Source organism: Artemia sp. Qi Xiang Cuo, chromosome 4 (genome assembly GCF_049724085.1).
Source record: "Artemia sp. Qi Xiang Cuo chromosome 4, ASM4972408v1, whole genome shotgun sequence".
Taxonomy (NCBI): Eukaryota; Metazoa; Arthropoda; class Branchiopoda; order Anostraca; family Artemiidae; genus Artemia; species Artemia sp. Qi Xiang Cuo.
In genome coordinates this window covers 5441778-5466232 of record NC_142797.1, presented here as the reverse complement: position 1 = coordinate 5466232, position 24455 = coordinate 5441778, and the positions used below count along the sequence as shown (strand labels likewise).

Genomic DNA, 24455 nt, shown 5'->3' with positions numbered 1-24455 from the left:
CTCCTTCGATACGAAGTGTCCTGGTCTAAACAACAACAACAACAAAAAATAATGCATGCTATACACTTCGGTCTTTACTATGAAATGTCAAGCCTTCCATTCACTTTCGACTATTAAAAAGGGCACTATGCATTTCTATTACCAATCGAATGAACCCTTTTGGAAACGACCAAGTTATCTATAAACACCTTATTTGCCCCCAGGGCATAAATTACAACCCTTACCCTAAGGTCTGTTAGGGTGGTTGTCATCCTCTAAGACCGAATTTCCTGAACTTTCAACTACGTTAAACAAAATGGTTATCTCAAAATTTTGATTGGATGTGTTTGGGGAAATGGTGGGCGTGAGAAGGGCGGTAGTGGCTCTCCAATCACTTTCAACTATTAAAAATGGCCCTTTTGAAGTTTCTACGACAAAACTTTCAATAATTTTGGGCGTGGGGGGGCTAGTTGCCCTTCAATAACTTTCTACTATTAAAAATGGCACTAGCCACTCCAATTTCCAATCGAATTAGCCCTTTTCGAAGTTTCTACGACATGCCGTTCGATACTAAGTGCCCGAGTTTGGAGAAAAAAAACAAAAAAAAAATTGTGCCCACATCGTTCTTTACATAGGCAGTGCTAGCGCGCTGCCTATGATTCTCAGAGGTCATTTTTGCATATGCTCTGAACTCTGAGTTTTTTTTTTTTTTTTTTTTTTTTTTTTTTTTTTTTTTTAGTAAGAGAGAAATGCCAAAGGGGAGAGGAATATTCAAAAGTAGAACCAATGAAATACATTAATAAGCTGTAGATTTCCTATGAAGGTGTAGTTGTCTTTAGGAACCAGTAAATTGTTAATGTTTTACATTTTTACGAACGAAAATCTTCGTCATATTTACCTAATTAAGTTTGCTAATTTATTTTCTGTGGCAACACCGACAAAATGTGATAATATCCTGAAATTTCATAATTCTGAAGCAATCAAAAGAAAATTCTTAGGAAATCGCTGCTTTCAGGTACGAACAGCCTTAAGGAGGGCCAGAAAGACCAAAAACTTTTTATTTTTTAAAATAAAGAAAAAGGGACCCTTAGGAGCACTGAGCTTAATAACCCCGCAGAAATATGCAGGTAAACTTTGTCAGAATTACTAGGGTAAGATTGTAGTTTAGAATCACTAGGGTAAGATCGTAAGCAAAGATCGTACGCAAGCAAGGTTAATAAATGTCTTCCGCGATGTCGAGCAGAAATTAATATGTGCAGAAGTTAATCTGAGCAGAAATTAATGCGAGAAGTTAATGGCAGTTTTGTGAGAGAAACCCTATGCTTTCCAAAAGCCAGAATATAATTTGTACTTTACTGAAAAAAATTCAAATGAATTTACTGAAAAATATGTGTATCATCAGTTTAATATACGTATGCTAATATTTATTCCTTAAAATCTTAATTAATTTTGATTCCTTAAAGTTATAAAAGTGAAAACATTTAAAAGAATTTTTCATTAAAGTACAACTTATATTCATGCTTTTAGAAAGCATGGGGTTTAGAACCCTACCCATATTAATTTCTGCTCGTTTTGAGTTTGACTCTTATTTGTTTCAATTTCTGTATGTTTTGGGTTTCATTTATTTATTGATGCTGATTTGTGTGTAGGTGTATGCTTGGTAGATTATTTGATTCTATTTTTGTTCATTTTTGGTTTAATGGAGTTCTTTACTTTTTTTTGAAAAACTTATTTTATGGGAAAAGTTTTTTTTAATTAATTTCTGTTTGTTTTATATTGGCATAGTATTTTTCAGGGAGAAAGATTGAGCCTTTTCTAAAGTTAAAAAACCATCCCTTCCATAAAAACCTTAAATACCCCTTGGACATAGCTTGCAAACCCTGCCCCTAATCTCCTGTTTTTTTTTTCAACCCCAAAAGCCTTGTTATATGATATTTAGACGATATGGCTATCTCTCAATTTCTATTAGATGCATTTCGGGACCATACGACGTGTGTGGGCGGGGGGGGGGTACCTACCCTCAGATCACTTTGACTCTTAAAAATAGCACTAGAGCGTCTGATTACCAATCCAATGCCCCCTCCGAAGTTTATATGACAACGCTTTCTATGAAAACCTTATATGTCCCCAGGGCATCACTTACAACCCTTGCCCTGAGGGCTGGGGGGATTTTTAATCCTCAAAAACATAATTTCCAGACCTTTCTTATACGCTGAACAAAATGCCTGTCTCAAAATTTTTATTTTAACTTTTTGGGAAAATCATGGGCATTGGGGGGGGAGCATTTGCCCTCTGGTCACTTTCGACTAGAAAAAAAACCACTAGTCATCTCAATGTCCAATTGAATGAGCCCTTTTTGAAGCTTCTACGACAAAACTTTTTATAAAAACCTTATATATCCCAAGGGCATAACTTAGGACCATTCTCCTGAGGGTTATGGGGGGAGGATTTTTACCCTCAATGACATAATTTCCATACATTTCCAATACGTTAAGCAAAATAGCCATATAGAAATGTTGATCAAACATGTTTGGGGAAATGATGGGCATGGGGCGGGGTGATTCTCTATCCGATTACTTTTGACTATTAAAAACGCAGTTTATATAATTAGACAGTATGATCATTCTCTATCTCTCCCATTATAAAAACCCGGACATTATAAAACCCATTATAAACAGGCTAAACAAGCTAAGGCAGAAAGAAGTGGGAGGAGCTTTTTGTTCACGATGACCAGAAATGATCTGCGATAAGCTTACTGGTACAATAACCCGGACAAAAACCCATTATAAAACAGGCTAAACAAGCTAAGGCAGAAAGAAGTGGGAGGAGCTTTTTGTTCACGATGACCAGAAATGATCTGCGATAAGCTTACTGTATATTCTGTCTACTGTGATTAAAAAGGACAATAGTCCTCTCAATTCCCAATCCAATGACCCCTTTTGGAAGTTTTTACGACAACGCTTTCTGTAACAAAATTATACATAACTTACATAACTTACAATCTTAGCTCTGAGGGCTGTGGGGGGGTTGTTACGCTCAAAAACATAATCTTCGGTCCCTTAACTACGTTCAGCAAAATGGGTATATTAAGATATTGATCGGAAGTGTTTGGGGAAATGATGGGCGTGGGGAGACATTCGCCCTCCAATTGCTTTTCACAATTAATAAGGGCACTGGCCCTCTAAATTCCAAATTTATTGAGCCCTTTTTGAATTTTCTAGGACAACGCTTTCTATAGAAACCTTATATGCCCCCAGGCCATAAATTAAAACCTTTGTCCTTGGAGCTGTGGGGGGTTTGTCATCCTCAAAGACATAATTTCTGGCGCTTTGACCTACGTTGAACAAAATGGTTATCTCAAAATTTTTATTGAATATGTTCGGGAAGATGGTGGGTATGAGAGGGGGTTACTTGCCCTCCAATAACTTTTGGATTTTAAAAAGGGCACTAGCTATTTTAATATCCAATCGAATGAGCCCTTTTTAAAGTTTTTACGACACCACTTTTTATAAAACCTTATATGCCCCAGGGCATAACTTACAATCCTTGCCCGGAGGGTTGTGGGGGGGGGGTGTCATCCTCAAAGACCTAATGTCCAGAACTTTAAACTACGTTGAACAAAGCGGTTATGTCACAATTTTGATTGGATGTGTTCGGGGAAATGGTGGGCGTGAGAGGGGGGTTAGTTGCCCTCCAATCACTTTCTACTATTAAAAAGAGCACTAGCCCTTTTAATCTCCAATCGAATGAGCCTTTTTGAAGTTTCTACGACAAAATTATCTATAAAAAACCTTACTTGCTCTAAGGGTATAGTTTTCAATCTTTGCCCTGTATCGTGTGGGGGGTTTGCCATTCTCAAAAACATAATTTTCGGAACTTTAAACTACGTTGAACAGAATAGAAGTTTCAAAATTCAGGGTTCGGACTCGCCTATAAATTCCAATAAATTCCTATATTTTAATGCATGTCTATAAAATGCCTATATTTTGGCTAAAATCCTATTATTCCTATATTTTCGGCTGAAGAGCACCAATGCTATTTTGCAGGTGATGCTTGGTAATCAAAGTATGGGGCCTACCAAGTTCAATAGTTCATGGCTTGCTAAGACGGATTGCAGCGGTAGAAAGATTGGCGAATGGTGTAAGACTGGGAACGACCAGTACTCGTTCTTTTGAAAACTCTCCTTGAAATATCTTGGTTGCACAGCTGGGGTTGCTCAGCTAAACCAACATGTGCGATCTGCAGAACACAAAGCCGCAGTTACTGCTCAACTACATCCACTACAGCTTCACCTGACCGGACAATCTCGAATGGATGAAACAACCAAGGATAAACCATTAGTTAGTAGAAACATGTTTTGTGAGTGTGATGCCGCTTATAAAGCTGAGTTAACGTGGGCACTTCAGACGGTACAGAGTTCCATGTCTGCTAACTCTTCAGACCATATTGTCGCAACCTTCCATGCGATGTTCCCCGGTAAGATCCCCGATGGAATTTCCCTATTTGCGAAGAAACTCACGTATCTGATCACCGATGCGCTGCATCCTTACTGTGAGCAAATGTTTGTGAAGGACATTCAGTCATATTTTGTACTAGAAAATGACGAAACAACCAAAAACGCTGGTATGAAAGAGTTACAGATGCGTGTTAGATTTTGGTCCTCATAGGGAAACGAAATCGATAGCAGAGATTTATGCACAAGTTTTATGGGCCACGCGACAAGTGATGACCTGTATAGGAAGATTATGTCAGCCATTGGGCAGAGTCAGCTGCCACTTGAAAAAACTGATCTCGCTTGGAAGTGACGGACCAAACGTCAACAAAAGCGTTTGGAACAAGTTCAATACCGAAAAAAGAAAGTGACGGGAAAGGGAATGTTGAACATTGGTACTTGCAACATCCATATAATTCATAACCCTTTCTTGAAAGGTCTCCAGGTGTTCGAAGAAGAAAGTTCCGACTTTGTTATTCTTGTGCATTCATTTTTTGACGGCTGGCCTGCACGTTGTGAAGACTATCGCAAGTGCCAAAATAAAGCGGGAGTACCAGAGAATGCTTTCATGAAGCATGTCCCAAGCCGCTGGCTGACGATCGGACGTGTCCTCGCTAGAATCATGCAGCAGTGGGCGGCAATCTTAAAGTACTTCCTGAACTTCGTGCCAAGAGAGAAAAGACTGAAGAATCTTCTGTCCACTCCCAAATTTCTGAAGATTGTGGCTTATATCAAAAGTGTGACAATGAAGGCCGAACTCGAGTTTGTTCTAGCCTCACCAGAACTGTTCATGGGTTTCACCCAACTGTTCCAGAAAGAAGAGCCCCTCATTCATTTCTGCACTCAGAGATCAAAAGACTAGCTATGACGCTTTGCGGACGGGTCTTTACTCCAGATTTCGTGACCGAGACTGAAAATTTCTCACCAGAAATGTTGAACCTTTCTGAAACAATTGCAGAAAACCCCATAGTTTCAGAAAATGTGGAAGAGCTTTTGGTGAGAAAGCAACACTGAAAGACAAGGCCATTTTCTATGTCAATGTGCAAAAACATTTTGTCGCGGGTATTCACCATATTTTGAAAAAATGTCCTCTGGAAAAGGATTGTTTTCTAGAGACTTTACGCTGTTTGAGTAGAATCAACATGAAGGATTCAAGAAGCATTGCAGACATAGCGGTTGTGGCATACGAGATTGCGATTGGAGTAAGCTCAGACGTCGCCCAGGCTGAGTGGCTGCTTTTGCGACTGGAAACTGGACCCCGTGAGGACATCACTCGTATCGATCATTTTTGGAGCCATTATTTTGGACTGGTGAATGAGCGCAGGGACAGCAAGTACCTGGAACTTACCAAGCTTATCAAAGCGGTGCTGACGTTGTCGCATGGCAGCGTAGAAATACTGTACTTCAGGAAGCGACCGACAGAATGAAGAAGGCTGCCGAGTCAAAGAGTTCCATAGACATTGCCCTAGCTGTTTCTTTGCTCGAAGGAGCTGTGAAGTCCAGGACAAGTGAAAGAGAGCAGATGGTGGACTTTGCAAGAATGGAGCAGTTTCTTGCAAAGAGAAAAACTGACCTCATATCGAAATTGATGCCCAAGAAGCAGCAAGAGTGATTCCAAATATTTTACCTGAATCAGTCAATCGTTGGCAAAGTATGTGTATCTGATTTTTTTACTGTTTTTTAACTATTTGTACAGTTTGTATTTGAAATAAAAAAATTAAAATAAATAAATGCAAAAACTCGGGAAATGACGAATTTATGTGACCAGGCATCCCACGCCATCTACCACAGATCTGCTCCCGAGGACTTCTGAATCCTATATTTGGCCTATATTTGGGCCCGGGAAATCCTATAAAAATAGGACAGAACCTATAATTTGAAACGAACCGACCTGTCCGAACCCTGAAAATTATGATTAGATGTGTTTGGGAAAATGGTGGGCATGAGAGGGGGGTAAGCTGCCCTCCAATCAACTTCGACTATTAAAAAGGGCACAAGCCATTCCAATTTCCAATCGAATGAGCCCTTTTCGAAGTTTCTACGACAACGCTTTCTTTAAAAACCTTGTATAACCCCAGGGGCATATAACTTACAACCCTTGGCCAGAGGGCTCTGAGGGGGTTATCATCCTCAAAGACCTAATTTCCAAAACCTTTAGCTACGTTGAACAAAAAGGATATATCAAAAATATGATTGCATGTGTTTGGGGAAATGGTGGACGTGAGAGTGGGGTTAGTTAACACTTTCAACTATTAAAAAGGACACTAGCCATTTCAATTTCCAATTGAATGAGCCCTTTTTGAAGCTTTTATGACAATGCTTTCTATAAAAACCTTAAATGCCTCCGGAACATAAATTACAACCCTTGCCCTGAGGGTTGTGGGGGGGGGGGTGTCATCCTCAAAGACCTAATTTCCAGAACTTTAAACTACGTTGAACAAAATGGTTATCTCAAAATTTTGATTGGATGTGTTTGGTGGAATGATGGGCGTGGAAGGGGTGTTTGCTGCCTTTCAATCACTTTCGACTATTAAAAAGGGCACAAGCCCTTCCAATCGAATGAGCCATTTTTCAAGTTTTTACGACAAATCCGATGCGAAGCGACCTGATCTAATACCAACCAAAAAATAAAAAAATAAAAAATAATACATTGTGCCAACATCGTTCTTTACTTAGGCAGCGCTATCGCGCTGCTTGAGATATATATTTGTTGTTTTTTTTTCTTCTTTTTAAGATTTTATTTCGTTGTTGGATATTTATTTTTTATTTTTGTTTCTTAACGTTGAAGACGCCTTGTTTTATACAGGTAAAAGATCCGCGTCGCTTTAGTTTTGTATTTTCCTTCTACTGGCTGTAGTCCCGTTTTTTTTTGTTTTTTTCATCTTGAGATTTCTCTCTTGCTTTATTTTTATCATGACTAGCCAGTTCGGCTTTAGATCTTTTATATCTCAAAGGATTTCAACACCTACGTCTGTCTTGTGAGATAATCCAACTAATAGAGTTTTTTGGTGTTTTTAGGGGGAAAATTATGCTTGAACAGACCAAGATTAACATGCCTGCATAAATAGGCTATTGTACATGATGCTATAGTACATGTATGCTATAGTACATGTATCATATATAAGAGCACGAGATAGCAGTTTAAAAACCAGGATTTAATTATTTTCTAATAGACATTTTCTGTAATTTATCTTTTTTAGATCTTAGAGAGCTAAGAAATGTTTAAAGAGCTTCTCAATTGCTTCTGGTAAGCTGTAGTGACATCTGCAGAAAAAAAGAACGGAACTTTTGAGTTTAAAATCTCTGTATAAATACACTATATTGTGAGTTTGTCAGATACATGAACATACATAGTATTTTGAATACTAAAAATTAAATATCTGTTTGGCAGGCTAACTACTATTTTCTGTATTTTGTCTTTTATTAACTTTAGCAAGTTTAGGGTTGTTAGTGGCTTTTTAATATTTGTGGCAGTCTACCTGGATTTGTTCGATTTGCCAGCGTTTTGATAGCGAGGGGCTGTCAAAATGTTTATGGCACCTGCGTAGTTTACGGAAGGTGTCTTGAATCTCAACTAAAACTTTTGTCCTGAACTTCAATTATTTTTTAAAATCAAATGCATTACATGCAATTCTCTGGTATTCCAGGCTTATTATTTTCATCAAACACTAAAAAATATTGTGTCGTTGACAGAAATTTAGTTTTTAAGAGGAACTTTTTGTAGATGATTATATTTTTTGTTTATGCACCTGACAACAACCATTGGAAAATCTTCAAATTGCCAATCTATGCTTTTTTTTATTGTTTCATGTTAGCTGAAGCTAATGTTTTCTTAGCTTTTGTGCTCATATTTTTGTACCAATCGAACTTTTTATCATTGGCAGTTGGAACTCTTAGCTTTTCTTAGCAGTTCTTAGCTTTTGTGCTCATATTTTTCTACGAATCGAACTTTTTATATTGGCAGTTGGAAGCTTCACTCTGAAAATGTGTCTGAGTTGTTTGAAAATATCGTTATTCACCACTCGAGGAGAGTTGAAACATAGGGGTATAAAAAAAAGTTTCTGCACTGTTTAGCTAAAGAAAATTGTGTTCTCCTTGCATTTTAATATACTTATGAATCAGGGTAATTGATTATCATTTGTAGCTGGAAACCACCTCGAGCTATTTTGAAACTGGGTCTGGAGAAGTGGGACAAATTCAGGAAGAATATGTCAGTATTAGTTGAAGGGGAAGATCCTCCTCCTCCTTTGGCAACGTTTTCTCAAATGAAATTCCCAAAAGCTGTGATTAAGGCCTTAGAAAAAAGGAACATCGTAAAGCCGTCTCCAATTCAAGCTCAAGGAATACCAGCTGTGTAAGTTTTTCTGCAAATCATCTAACGTTTCTTTTTGTTACTAGTCATAAATGGCTGTCAAAACCTTTTGTAGTATTATGCTTTTTTAGATTTTTCAACCAATAAGAAATAGGTAACACAGAAAAAATTGACTAGGTGATACCTTGAATAATCTATATATATATATATATATATATATATATATATATATATATATATATATATATATATATATATATATATATATATATATATATATATATATATATATATATATATATATATATATATATATATATATATATATATATATATATATATATATATATATATATATATATATATATATATATATATATATATATATATATATATATATATATATATATATACATAATGTATATATATATGTATATATATATATATATATATATATATATATATATATATATATATATATATATATATATATATATATATATATATATATATATATATATATATATATATATATATATATATATATATATATATATATATATATATATATATATATGTATATATATATACATATGTATATACATATATATATATATATATATATATATATATATATATATATATATATATATATATATATATATATATCAGTATTAATTCAGAGTTCAAAGTGAAGGTATCTGTCATAAATTGGATATTTTATTAACATTATCAAACCAGTAAGCTTTTTCAGTGAATTATAATCCCAGTGAAGCTAGTTAGATTTCGCAATATTTGTCAAAGGATTATAGTTCCTGACCTATAATAAAAACTTTTGCTTAATATACTAACCTAGTTTCTGGACATTTATTTGTATTTTGTAAAAGTGGTCTGAATTCGAATTTTTTCAGTGATAATATTGGAGATTAGCCATCAAGCAGTGCGATTTTAAATAAATAGGACGTCTTGTATTTAGAGGCATTTACGCTACAATTGAGGTGGGGAAAGAAAAGTAAGCAGAGAGGAGGTGGAGAGTTGTTAGCAAGAGCCGTGGTACCCGCTGGGCTTGCCCCTTAAATTGCGGGGACAAGGTAGACAGCCTTCAACGCTTCACTTACTTTTCTCGCAAGCTAACCACCAGAAAAATATTGAATATATAGTTCAACCCTTAAATATCTGTCTAGAATTCGATATTATTAATTATCAAAGAAATTGTTGAATATATATTGGACTTAATCCAGATTAACGAAATGAAAACTGTGCTGGTCTTGAATCCAGTTTTAAACTTTGTCTCTCGATGCATCACAAAGGGAATTAAGACGGATATGTTCTTTAACAATGGAATAGAGTTTTTCGATCATGCCAGTATTATGGAAGCCAAAAAACTGCTGGGGACTTACTATGATGGTGAACTCGGATATGACGAACGATTACGCGAATGCAAAAAAGACTGTGATAACTAGACAGATATTGCGAAAGCCATATGCCGCTGTACTAAGGACGGTAAAGAGCTTCTGACTTTCGTTATTCTCGAACCGGAGTCTGTTCCCACGTGTGGTGACGAAATTGCAGTCTGTATTACTACTAAAGTGAACGAAATGACGAGAAAACTGGACAGTGAGCTGCAACAGTTTTTCCGCAAGTTAAATACTCTGAACAATGGTTTGAAAGTTATTGCTGATTCCAAGAATCAGCCTACAGCCTCCTCGTCAGTACCTAAAACGCCAAATGTGGGAAAACCGCTGTTTTCGGTTGTCGTTAAGAATAAAAATCCAGTGTAAAACGATCAAGGAAAGCGTATGGACCTTATAACAAGATTGGCACCGGGTGATACAAAATTAGCGGATGTAATGCTCAGGCAGAAAATTAAGGAATGGCAACTGTCAGTCTCTTCGAGGCAGGCAGCAGAAAAGTCTCGGCTGCTCTCAAAAGTAACCATGAAATTGACAATCGACTTGTTAATTCCCAGTTCATCGGTATAGTAAAACGTCTCCCCAGTAACGTGACAGAGGACCTTCTGATATGTCTGTCAAAAGACTGTGAAAAAGTAATCAGTGCGGCAATTCGCAAGCGTTTAAAATGTATTACCCCTCTAGAAGTGCATTGTCTGCTGCCTTAACGAACCTGATTAAAATTGGTTTCGAACTACTCCGTCTAGAAGAATTCTGCATTTTGCCTCGAAGGTGTTATCGATTTCATCATGTGGGGCACATAGCGGCGGACTGTAAGGAAGCTGAAACTTGTAGCTGCTGTGGAGAAACTGGCCACACAAGCTCCCCTGAGAACCCTTGTCAAAATCCTACTCGGTGCCTGAATTGCAATTTGACTAGGCACAAATGTTATTACTATGCCTGTCCTGATAACAGAAAAAACTTGAAAGATGGATCACGCTCCCAAAATATGTAGTACTCTGTCTTGGAATATAAATGGGAAAGTACTTGATAAAACAGTGCTGCTTGATACTATGAGTCTAACAAATGAAGTAATTTGTATACAAGAGCACCTGCTTTTCGAGGACAATACTAACCTGCTCAAGTTCTCAAGTTCACTCCAGTGTTTTATTCGACCAGCTGAACGTGTGAAATCCAGAGGTCGGCCATCTGGTGGTTTAGCCACTTTGGTGAGAAAGTCTCTTCAGGCTGAACTTTTAGCATCAAGTAAGCACTTCCTCGCTGTTAAAGTTGGCGATATTGTGATAATAAACGTCTATCTTCCTACTAATTATAGATCTAGTCTCTCGGACAGCAAGTTTACGGCTGCATGTACTCAGCTAAGCTGTTTCGTGAAGGCTCAAATTCCTGGGAATCCAAAAGTTCTATTAATAGGGGACTTGAACTGTGACCTACTTAATACCGAATCTGAAAGGACTCAAATCGTTATAGGTTCCCTTCCTGATCAGTTAAATGTCGTTGATAAGGACAAAGCTTATACATTTATCTGTGTTGCCAACACCGTCTCAAATATTGACCATGTGAGTGACGGTTAGTGACGAATTAAAAGTTGCAGCGGCCATTTGCCTTTGTCATTGTCAATAACACTGGACTCTCCAAAGTGGTCTGGTCCGTGCAAATCCCAATGGAGAGTATACAGTGACTGGAAACAAGTGTCGAAAGATGTCTTTGCGGCTGCTTCTGGCGATATCGTGAGTAAAATAAAAGTTCCCTTCCATCTGCTGCAGAGAAATGCAAACTCGTATTGCAGTAAAAGTGAAATACCTCTGCAGATAAACATGTACTGTGCAGAAATATTGCATGCTCTGAGTATCGTGGAGAGTGTAGCAGTTTCTGTGAAGCGTATCCGTAATAGATCGCAGGTGAAAGGGTGGTCTAGAAATCCGGAGCTAGCGGCGGCCTGTGCGTCGGGGAAGCTATGGCTGAAAGTTTGGCATGATAGCCGGAAGCCACGAAGTGGAATAGTGAACGAGATTCTAATCCATACTAAACGAAAGTTCAATAAAGCGTTGGATGCCCACCGTGCAACCCTCAAAGAAAATTTTGTGCTAAAGCTCAGTAAGAATCCGAACCTTATTTGGTCGCTTCGGTCTAAGCCTGAAGAAGCCAAGCCTACGTCTAATATTTCTGCTAATCAGTGGAGTGCTTACTTTGAGTCCGGGTTCAAAGTGCCTGATCCAGTTCTGCAGTCTAATTACGAGAATGAGCTGTTTTCTATGCTTACCGACACCTTCGACGATTTCTCAGTGTCACCGGTCTTAATTTGCCAGGCCGTTAAAAAACTGACAAAGTTATACTCAAAAGGCTGCGATAGTATTTGTGCTCTACATCTTTCTTTAAAAGGTTATGTTCTTTACCATCACATTGCCCTTCTGTTTCAGATGATTTCGACACAAGGGATAGTCCCGAGTTGCTTTAGTGTGGATATGTTTATTCTGATATTAAAGAAGGGGGAGCCAGCCGAACAGCGTTCTTCGTATCGGCAAGTAACGATATCTTCAGTATTTTGCAAACTATTCGAGATTGTTTTATTTGATGAGATTTATGATAAGTGTGAGATGCCTCCACACCAGTTTGGTTTTCGAAAAAGCCTCGGGTGCACCCATGTACTTCATCTTCTTGCTAACATATTACTTGATGCTCATCTCTCGTGAGAAACTTTGATCTTAGGTCAGTATGATGTCAGGAGAGCTTTTCACTCTGGGATTCATGCCCAGATTTTGGTTGAGCTGTGTAAGCCAGGCGTGCGTTCTTCTATTGTAAGGTCACTGCGTGATATGTATAGGAACCTCAAGCTTCGTGTTCGTTTGCAAGATGGTGAGCTTAGTGGGGAGATATCCGTACATAAGGGAATTAAGCAAGGGGCTATAACGTCTCCTATTTTGTATAATAACAGTGTTAATGATGCACAACAGATTATCTTTCCGAGTTATATTTGCAAGCATATTGACTTGTCACTTCTGGGTTTTGCAGATGATCTTTTAAATCTGTCTCGGTTGCTTTCTTCATTAGAAGATAATTTCTCACGTCTTGAAAAAAGTTAAGCTAGTAAAAGATAATCCAACGTCAATGTTGACGGGTCTAGTAATATTTCACAAATTATTTACTTTATTTTAGTTGCAGTGTGATTTTTTCAAATATTATTATATTTAATCTCTTAATACCGATAGAGCGGAAAAATCAAATCGTAAAACACGTAGAAATTAAAATGAATATTGAAGTCAAATTTGAAACGGGCAAAAATTACTACAACCAGGGTTTTTTTTACAAAATATTTATACATTTTAAAGAATTTACAAATTGTCAATTCCTAACCAGTCATCCAGTCAATTCCTAACCAGTCAATTCCTAACCTACAGTCAGGCTTGGTGGAATTACCGTAATACCGTCTAGTCACATTACGTACCTTGGCCTGCCGATTGGTCGTACTCTTCGAGAGATCCAGTCTTTGCTTATTGAACACCTTTCTAAAAAGTGCGCATTGCCTATGCGGGTGTTGTCACTAGCCGTCGCAATTCAAGCCGTAAATATTTGACCCGTCTTTATAATGCAGTTGCTTTGCCTCATGTCTTGTACCTGTCTCCTTTTTGGAAGCTCCTGAGTGCACGAAACAAGAAAGACATAAGGTCGGTATTTTTCAGGTATGTCCAATATCTTCTTCAAGTGCCGCCTTTTCTTAGAAACCGCCATATTGTTGCGAAATATGAAATTTTTGAGCCTCTCAGTGCCGTGAAGGAGGTAATTCAGAATTACGTGAGAAAACTAGAGCTTTTGGATCACGAGTGGGCTCACCTTCTCAAATAGCTATGAAGGAACGTGTTAATTTATGTGTGTGAGTCTTTAAAGGATAAATAGGAAGGGGGACTTGAATTTCCGCTGGAATTACTTAATTCAATTAAAAGTGCTGATTTTCCACCCTAGAATGAAGAAACGTGCCGACCCATCCAGAGGTGACCCATCCGGCGGCGACCTTCTTTTGTTTGGCCCTAGACGGTCGCCCGACAAGGGCGATCTTTGGCAATCTGTCATCAGTCATCCGAAGACTATGTCCTAGCCGTCTCAACCTTTCTCTCATTGTGCCCCTAGAAAGAGAAAATACGAAAAATAAAGTAATGAAGAAAAGAAGGAATATTGGAATATTCTACCAATATATAGGGTGGTGGTCCCTAGAATTGTCTGAAGAATCTCTCAGGAAAAGTTTTCGGCTGGAAATGTTTTCTGTTCTCTGAAACTAATTCCCAGTTCTTCAAAATTTTGAATATGTGTATAAATAACTTAGTTTTTTAACAGCTGTTTTTGTCAATAGTAATTTCACTAATTTGACATTTTAGTATTGACAAATCATTCTGTAGTGTTATTTGATGTGTTCGTAGAAAAAAGGTACTGCGATAGGCAGGGTTGTATCCAGGATTCGGTTTGGGTGCAAAACCTGATAAAAATTTGGTTTTGTTGGGGGGGGGGGGTTTACAAAAACAACCATTTAGATTAGTGACTATCAAGGTTTTTGTGTGCGAAAATTTGTTTACGTGTGTTTGTTACTTTTGTACTGGTCGGACAAAAATTTTGGGGATCCAAACCGGATAACACCCCCCCCCCTCCCTGGATTTGGCTCTGGCGATTATCAATATTCATGGTAAATTTTATTTATTGTTATTTTCACTAGTGAATGTCCCTTCCCTAGCCGTTGCTCTTGTATGGGAAGAATTGTCTAGTTGACTGATGATAGTTAATTTGTTTTTTCACTCAACATCATCGCTTAATAAAACAACTAAAATCGCTCAAGTCACGTAATTGCCTTAACAAAAAAATATTTTTCAAGAGTGAACATCTTCAGAATTGAACATCTTCAACTGTTTTTTAGAATGATTGTGTCGTTTTCTGTTCTTATTTTTCAGTTTTGTTTTTTTTTTTAACATAATTTTAATTTTTACACAGGCTCTCTGGTCGAGACATTATTGGGATAGCATTCACCGGTTCTGGGAAAACTTTGGTGTTCGTTTTGCCTTTAATCATGTTTTGTTTGGAACAAGAGAAAATGATGAACTTCATTTATGGAGAAGGACCATATGGTACGTTTTTCTTTTTCTTTTTTCTTTAATTTCTTTCTCGATTTACTTTAATTTTTCAATTTCTGCTTCGTTGTTTTTTTTTCTCTTTTTTAACTTCCTTTTCGAATAACTTCCGTTTTTTAGTGTGGATTTTCTTATTTTTAGAAAATTAAAAAGAAACAAGAGATATTATTTTTTATTATTGCCATTGTAGTTTGAGTGCTCATCTAAAATAAAATAAAAGGATAAAGTAGAAACGGGAACAGAATGAAAAAAAAGTGGTAACACAAGTAAGTACAATAAAAACCATTTAATCACGAAAACGCTATTTTTCTTCTTAGATCAGATTTTCAGTTTTTCCATCAAAGTCAGTGGAAAAATATAAGAATGTAAAATAAAGCTGCAAGAGAAAAAAGCTTTCTCTGCTTTTTAACTTAGCTTTGTAATTTTACATCGGCTTCTGCTTGTAGGGATGGGTGTTTAACTTACAACACTTCCCCTGAGGGCCCTTGGGGGGGGGTTGTCATCCTCAAAGACATCATTTCTGGACCTTTCAACTATGCACAACAAAACGGCTATCTCAAAATTTTGATTGGATGTGTTTGAGCAAATGATGGGAGGGGTGGGGCTGGTCACTCCAATCACTTTTGACTATTAAAAACGGCACCAGCTCTCTCAATTTCTCATCGAATGAGCCCTTTTCGGTAGTTCCTACGATTACTCCTTCTATACGAAGTGTCCTGGTCTAAAGAAACCAAAAAAGATAAATAAATAAATAATACATTGCGCCCATTTCGCTCTTTACTTAAGTAGCGCTATTGCGCTGCCTGTGATAACTCTGAAAAACAGTTTATGACAACATTTTAATAGAATATGAACGAATAGAACTTTATTTTAAAAATTACTACCACAGCATGATCGCCAAAGTTGAATTTTACGTCCAAAAAAAAGCACTATATATATATTTCTCAAAAGCACTATACATATATATAAATATATATGTATCATCTGCAAGGTATATGACGATGCTTCGGTAAATAAGGTAACGGGATCACGCAAAAATGACATCATACCCTAGAAAGCAAATCCTCGAAGCGACATGGATGTTAAATTATCTTGTATATAAAGATGTAGTTTTTGTCAAAAAATGTTTTTTATTTTAATATTACTTTTCTTACTTAAGAAAGGTAGCCTACTAGATTTGGTGGTTTGTGAAATTATTAAGAAAAGGTAGGAATTTAGAAAAGAAATTATTATTATTTAGAATTAGAATTTAGAAATTAGTGAAAAGAAAAATTATTTGATGAACTTGTGACTTTTAGTTTGTTTGTCTGTTAAAATATGACAAGAAAGTATTTGGAAATCCTCAATTGCATCGTTCCCAAAATCGTAATTGACGGTTTTAATAAAAAATTCTAAAGACTTAAAAAGAAACAAAGAATCTTTGAAAAAGAGAATCAAATACGACAATTTGGCAAAGGGATTAACAATTTTCTATCCCTCACTCATTAACAGTATTGTTAGTGCTGTCTTCCAAACTAAACACTTAAAAAAAGATTTTACTTCTTTAAATACGGAAAACTTGCGTTAATGTTATTATCGGAGTAACTTACAGTCTATCTGTTTTACAGCCCGCCCCCCTCTTCTGTCTGTATCTATTCCTAGAATATAGACAGCAGTTCAATAATTTAATTTTTTCTCAGTAACAGTTGGCACACATTGCCAAACAATACTAATTTGGCATTAAGAAAGAGCTGGGACACAGTCAAGTGGGTAAATTTGCAATTCATTACTACGCTAAGTTAAACATGAACACATCACTTAATATGCGTTTTCACGTCTATTCCAAATATGTAAACCAATATGTTTGCAATGGTTTGCAGAAGAAGCAGCGTATTCTGCACAGTAGCTTTCGGAAAACAACTGTGGATATCTTGCTGCATTTTGTATTGGATTTTTCACGCCAATTTCAAATATGTAAATCAATATGGTTGAAATTGTTTTTGCAGAAGAAGCAGCGTATTCTGCACAATAGCTTTCGGAAAACATATAGCAACAGCAGCAACTTTATAAGAAATTTAAAATAAATTTTCTTGTGAAATATTATCGCATTTAATCAGCAGTTGTACCGAACCAATCCTTCTCAACTCATCCTCAGGGCTATACTGTGGTGTTTCTCCTCCCAATAGTATAGTGCAGACGGTTTGATATCATTCTATATCCCTTCTTGTTTTAGTTTTTTTTTTTAAGTTTTTTCCAATAGGCTATGATTGGAAGTTCTCCAAAAAAAAGTCCCCCCAGATCCAACCTCAAATACCAGTAAAAGTGATACTAATTTTAGCTGGTCAAGCAGTCTATCTCAAAGTTCAAAGGATACCTCCAATTCCGAGAAGAAGAAACTGATAAGTGTAAGGGCTAAAGTCACTATAAATGATGATAATGGGTTTCAAGAGGTCCTTTCTAGAAGCTCTAAAAAAAGGAAAAAAATCTCCCCAATCAAAAGCATTTCCCCTCTCCCTGCCCAAGATCCTCCCTCCAAAAACTTAGGAATTTACTCCTACTTTACTCCTACATTACTCCTACTACCCCCTTTGAAATAAAAAAGATTACTGCAATAAGAGTTGCAATTTTCAAATTGATAAAATCAATGTTCTCTCTTAATATTAAGCGTGATGGATCTCTGTTAATAGCTGTCCAAGATCAGAAATCAGCAGACAGAATAATCACCCTAAAATCCCTCCTGAATACCCTAATTAATGCATCTAAATGGAACCCAAAACAATCACCAACAAAAACAGTAGTTTATAATATTCCCCCAGAGATATCCATTCAGGAGTTAAAAGAAGGGATCTCAGATAGGGCTGGCAACTCAATCCACGTTGAAGATGTTACCCAACTTGGCAAACCTAACTCTAATGGCCTAAAAACTAGTAGATCCTTCTTATTCACACTGGAGGAAAAAAATTAGTATCCCAGAAAAGTTATTCCTATTTGTGCAAATCAAACCACACAAGGAATACAAACCTAAGCCTATCCAGTGTCAGAAGTGTCTCAAACTGGGACACACAACAAACAAATGCAATGAAATTCTCCTAGAGTGTAGTAATTATAAAGCATTCCATCCTAAAGAGTTTACAACTTGCAACAACACTCAGTCTACATGTATCAATTGCAAAGGCACACATGAATCTACAAATAAATCACTATGCCCTGCATATAAAAAAAAATCTCTAACACTCCAAATAGTAACAGAGAAAACCATCCCATGCCCCTTTGAAGCAATGCAAGCTAATACTGCCCAAAAATACCAAATACAGCCAGCAACGAAACCAACCAAATTTCCGCCGTCAAATGCGCCCCAGGCCGCCAGTCCGCCGGCTAAAACACCATCCTCTAAGCCCCCTGGCTCACATCCCTATCAGAAGGACTCACCAAGTCAACAAGCCTCCTTGTCTGGTGAGATGAGGTCAGCCTGGCCCCGCCTCCCATGAAGAAACAAACCAGAAACACTACCAGGAATTATTTCCTTAACTAACAAACAGGATGCACAACCAAACATGCAATCCCCAAATATATGATTATTCATTCTAAACAGTAATGCAGTTCAGGCCATGAACATACATCAACTACAGAAAACAAAAATCATTGCAGAATTGGCAAAAGTCTACATCCCCGATGATATGCTCATTCAAGCAAAAAAAGATCTTGCTTTACTTTTAACAAAGCTGAACATTGATACACAGTTATATGAAAAATAAATCAACAACACAACACATATCAATACTCCAGTGGAACATAAGATCACTCACAGAAAATAAACTAAAAGAACTAATATCTTTTATGAATAATAATTCCATTAATATTGCTTCCCTCCAGGAAACTCATTTAACCCAAAATCAACAAATTAAGTCTCTGGGATATACTATCCTGAGAAAGGATAGATCATCAGAGAGAAAAGGAGGTGGTGTAGCTCTATTATTTAAAAATAATATAAAATTCTGTGGCATCAATTTTCCAGATTTTGCTAATGATGTTGATGTAATTGGTATCAGTGTTTGGCTGAATAATATAAAAACCTACATAATAAGTTTTTATAACCCTAATGGCCAAACTACAGATGCCATGGATTTCTTTAATTATATAAATAATTCTAATATGTTAAAAAATATCATCATTTGTGGAGATTTCAATGCCCACAGCCTTTTTGGGGGGAATAAACCAGCAAATAAAGCTGGTAAATTGATTGAGTATATGCCTTCAAATAATAATGAATTAGCTGTTGCTACCCCTCCAAACCTGAATACTTATTTCAACCCCAAAAGTGGCAGATTCTCCACAATTGACCTACAAATTTTGTCATTAAATATTTTGAATAAAATTTATATAAATAAAATTGATAGTCTATGTACTGACCACTTTGCTATAGTGTGCTCCCTAAATGAACCTGCTGAAACTCTACCACATACCTCCAAATATATCAACACTAAAGCAAATTGGTCTATGTTCCAAAATAAGCTAAATGGTGAAATCACAAGTTTCACCCAAAATTCATACATTTCAAACACAACAGTTGGCACACATGCTGAAGTATTGACATATTTACAGCTAATCATACTATCCCCAGAACAACACCTAAGAAAACCTACCCTAAACACATTCCTAAAGCATGGTGGACAAATGAGTACCAAAATAAATGGAAAATAAAAAGGCAGCTAGGACAGAATTCATAAGAAAACCATCACCTACTGCATATTTAAAAAAATTACAAGCAGAATCTAATCTAAAAAGGACTATAATAGATGCTAAATATAATTACTGGAATAAGTTTATAAATAATCTCTCCCGAGAAACACATGAGCCAATTATACATAAAGTCATAAGCCACATCTGTGGGAAAAAGATTTCCCCCAACCCACTCCAGTATGAGCTTATACATAATAGTACCCATTATGACAATGATAATGAAAAATCTAAGCTATTTGCAACTCTTTTTGTTAATAAGCTAACATCAAATAATTGAAGCAAAATGTCCTCAGTTCCTATGAACCCAAGTTACCAACCACGCCCAGGATCTAAGTATATAAGTAGTCCATTTTCAATCCAGGAAATGAATAATGCAATACATCATATTTGGACCAAAACTAGTGGCAGCTATGACAATATACACCCTACATGGATAAAGAATCAAACCCCTTCATACAAACAAGAACTGCTAAATTGTTATAATCATGCTTGGGCATCTTCTAAGTTCCCCAATATATGGAAATGTTCGTCCCTCCTACCAATCCTAAAGAAAAATAAACCCAAAGAGAACCCTGAGTCCTATAGGCCCATAATGATTAACCCTGTGAGGGGGAAAATAATGGAGAAAATGATCTATCACAGACTTCTCTGGTTTGTTGAAATAAACAATATGATCCCTCATACTCCAACTGGATTCAGGAAATACCATTCCTCAACAGATGCTTTCATTTTGCTAACAAAAGCAATAAATGAATCATTCTCAAAAAATAATGTCCTAGTTGCAGCTTTCCTAGATTTTGAAGGGGCATACGACGATATGAACCACCAAATCCTTTTAAACAAACTTGCAAACCTTGGACTACCCCCCAAGCTAGTATCATTTATAAAATCCTTCATAGAAGTGCGAAGTTTCATTGTTTGTGTTGGTTCAGCCTCTTCACCCCAAAAGACAACAAGTCAGTTGCCTCCTGTTTGCCCTATATCTCTGGGACATGAACCTACCCCACACGAATCTACAATAGGCTGACGATCTGGTGCTATGGTCATCTGACAACACATTTGAGATAGCACAGTCAAATCTGCAAAAGTCACTTTTCCAATTTGAAAAATTCTCTCAACATTCAGATTTACCCATTGCACCTACCAAGTCAAAAATAATCCAATTTCACCGGAAGCGAAACCATGTTAATGCAAAACTAACTCTAAATAAAACAATTATTCCAGAAGATAATCATATCAATTACCTAGGTCTCATTCTCGACGAAAAACTTAATTTCCACCTCCAAATCTCAAACACAATAAAAAAAAATACTATAGAAAAACAAATACTAAAAATACTTCTTTCAACACCCTGGGGTTGTAAGGAGAAAATCTCACTCCAGTTATACAAATCACATGTAAGATCCCATCTTGACTATGGGCTCATCGTCTATGGTGCATGTGCAAAGACCCAGATGCAAAAAATTGAAACAACACAAAATGATATAATACGCCTCATATTTGGTCTTAGGAAACCCACAAGCACCAAGTTTCTGCTTATGGAGAGTGGATTAACAACAGTAAGAGAGAGACGTAGCTTTCTCTTGACAAAACATCTTACAAAAATTGAATCAAATAGCTCACACACCCTAAATAATTGGCAAAGAAATCCAGCCATGTATAGAGGGATTGCAGATGAGTATGCCAACATTCAGAAGAAGTTCTACGTACCAGAAGAGTCTGTTGCAACCACTTTCCCCCAGTCCTCTCCATGGAATTGGTCAAGTCCCATAATAAATACTGATTTCTCAAAGTGGACTAAAGATTTAACCCCCATCGCTTTTGTCCAGAAAAAATTTGCTGAACTTAATACAATTACCCATAAAAATCACTTCCAAATATTTGTTGATGGGTCCAAAATGAATGAGAAGGTAGCAAGTGGTGCTTTCCTTCCTCACCTGAAAATTGCAATGGGCGAGAGATTATCTAATAATCTATCTATAATGTTTGCAGAGTTAAATGCCATAATCATGGCATTAGAACACATTAAGGAAAACCAGCCTTTGATTGCAAATTCAAATAATATTATTGTATATTCCGACTCTTTATCCAGCCTTGAGTTGCTAGCCTCAGCTCCTCAGTATAAGTTGGACATTGACACTTATCATCGTCTCAGTATTATCGATAATCTTGCTTCAAGTGGCATAAAAACTTATTTTCAGTATATTCCTAGCCACTCTGGTATAAGTGGTAATCATCAGGTTGATGAAATAGCAAAAAATGCTATAAATATTGACCAGCCAAGTGGGAGACCAATCCCGATTAGAGATACTTACCGATGGAGGCTATCAGATATCAATTTTAATAAGATTAATCCTATCCTTCCCCCCTTTTCCAATAAGTATCTTTCTAAAATTTATCATAGAATACGTTCTGGAACAAATGGACTAAATTTTCTTGCATTCTCGTATAAGTTTTCTAATTCTAGTGGTTCAATTCCCCTGTCCCCTCTTTGCAGGCATTGTAATATGAATAATGAAACAATTGACCATTGCCTATTTGAATGTAATATGCTGACGTCTGCACAACATACCTTGCTCTGCAAACTGTTAAAATGCTTCAAACACCGCAAAATTTCACTATCAGTCAGGAGCCTAGCCAAAGATGCCTGCACACAGAGCATAGATATCGACCTTTATCAACTCATAATTGAACTCCTAAACTCAAAAGATCTACTGAAAGATATCTGAAAATATATAATAACCATGAGGCAATCAAGCCAGTAGCTCTGTAGCCCAATGAGTGAAGCAAAAGGAAAAGGGCTAAATAGTATCACTGAAAAGCCCGCCTGCTGTTTAAATAGAAGAAGAAGAAGAAAACAACTTTGAATATCTCGCTGTATTTTCTATTGGATTTTTGCTTACATCATCTTTTGGACACGTCCGTAGTAATGAATAATAGAATAATGGTGTACTAACGTTACTTGAATGTAAAATCAGGACAAGAAAATTTTGAGCTATAAACCTTTTTTTACTTTAAATAATAATAATAAAGTTAGGAAATATTAAAGAAAGGTTAGTGGTCGTATTTTAGTCTTTTCCAAGCCACTGAATTCTTGCCGCAGGCTGCACAACTTTATTTTAACTTTGCCAGCCGCTGAACTGTTTTATTTCTTTCTTTGTTTTTCAAGCTAGGAGATCAATTTGTTTGTTTCCTCAACTTAACACCAGCCTGTTCAAATGATCGTCGAAAAACAGTATAATATTCATTATGCTTGCTTATTTGAAATAAAAAATGTGATGAGTGTAACAGAATGTACTGATAAACACTAAAGTACTACTCCTGCTATAGTTAGCTAATATTGCTACACTGGTAGAATATCCAAGAAGTACTCCATTACAACCCCTTCTGATCCGTTGAAAGAAGAATTGAAATGATTTTGAGCTGTTGTAATTCGTAGACTAGTTTGATTTTATAATGCTTTGTAGAAATGCTTTTCATTTATTTATTTTTCTTCTACACTCCTTGTTTTACTTTTTTTCTTCTTTTGATGTTAATAATTATATATGATAATAAGAATAACTAGCGCCACAAGCTTCTATTAAACCACCTTTTTGTCGACTTTTAAAATTTTGTCATCATGAAATTTTCGATTTTTTCTTCTCTATTCCGGGAACTAAGTTTTATGACATGTCCTTTTTGAAGGTTTAATTATATGTCCATCAAGGGAGCTAGCAAAACAGACGCATGAAATTATTGAGTATTTTCTGTCACAACTTAAAGGACAACAATTCCCAGTTATTCGTTGTTGCTTGGCCATTGGAGGAACGTCAATGAGTGAAACGGCCGAATCAATACGACGTGGTGTACATATCCTTGTTGCAACTCCTGGTAGACTAATGGACATGCTCGATAAGAAAATAGTTAAGCTAGATATCTGCAGGTTGGTCATTTTCTTCTGCATCTTCAAAAATATCAATAATATAAGATAATATATAACGTTAGATGCATATCGGTTATTCGTCCGTTCACTTTGAGCTACATAAGGTCTGTAAGAATGTTAACTCGGTTGTTGCTGCTGAGCTATTTTTTGCTGACCAATCACATACCGTTTTTAAATTTTACGTTGAGTAGATCACGTCACAGAATACTAGTGCGTATCCTACATAACTAGTAGTAGACCCTGTTGAGTGACGGACATGGCAAAGGAGTTAGCGTTGCGTATACTCTTTTTTGAGGATCTTAGAAACGTACTGTATTATGGTTGTAACAACAGCTGCAACCTAGTAAGAACGAAAATCAGCCCGTAGGAGCCGAAAATTTTCATACGTGTTTTGAAAAAACTCAGTGGAGAAAGAATCGCCATTTGAAGCATATTCAGGAATGGTAACTGTTATTTCGGCTGATACAACAGGGAGTGCAACAGCGTTGCCCAAGTAAGAAGCGAGGTG

At 36.5% G+C, this 24455-nt stretch overlaps 1 protein-coding gene across 1 annotated transcript in view; it reads left to right on the top strand.

Annotated features, from left to right (window-relative positions):
* abs (ATP-dependent RNA helicase abstrakt) overlaps positions 1-24455 on the top strand; it is a 79987-nt gene that overhangs the window by 25181 nt on the left and 30351 nt on the right. Inside the window, exons 5-7 of the mRNA XM_089087758.1 lie at positions 8616-8825; positions 15170-15303; positions 23710-23947. Coding sequence (XP_088943884.1) covers positions 8616-8825; positions 15170-15303; positions 23710-23947 — 582 coding nt within the window. The remainder of the gene's footprint in view (positions 1-8615; positions 8826-15169; positions 15304-23709; positions 23948-24455) is intronic.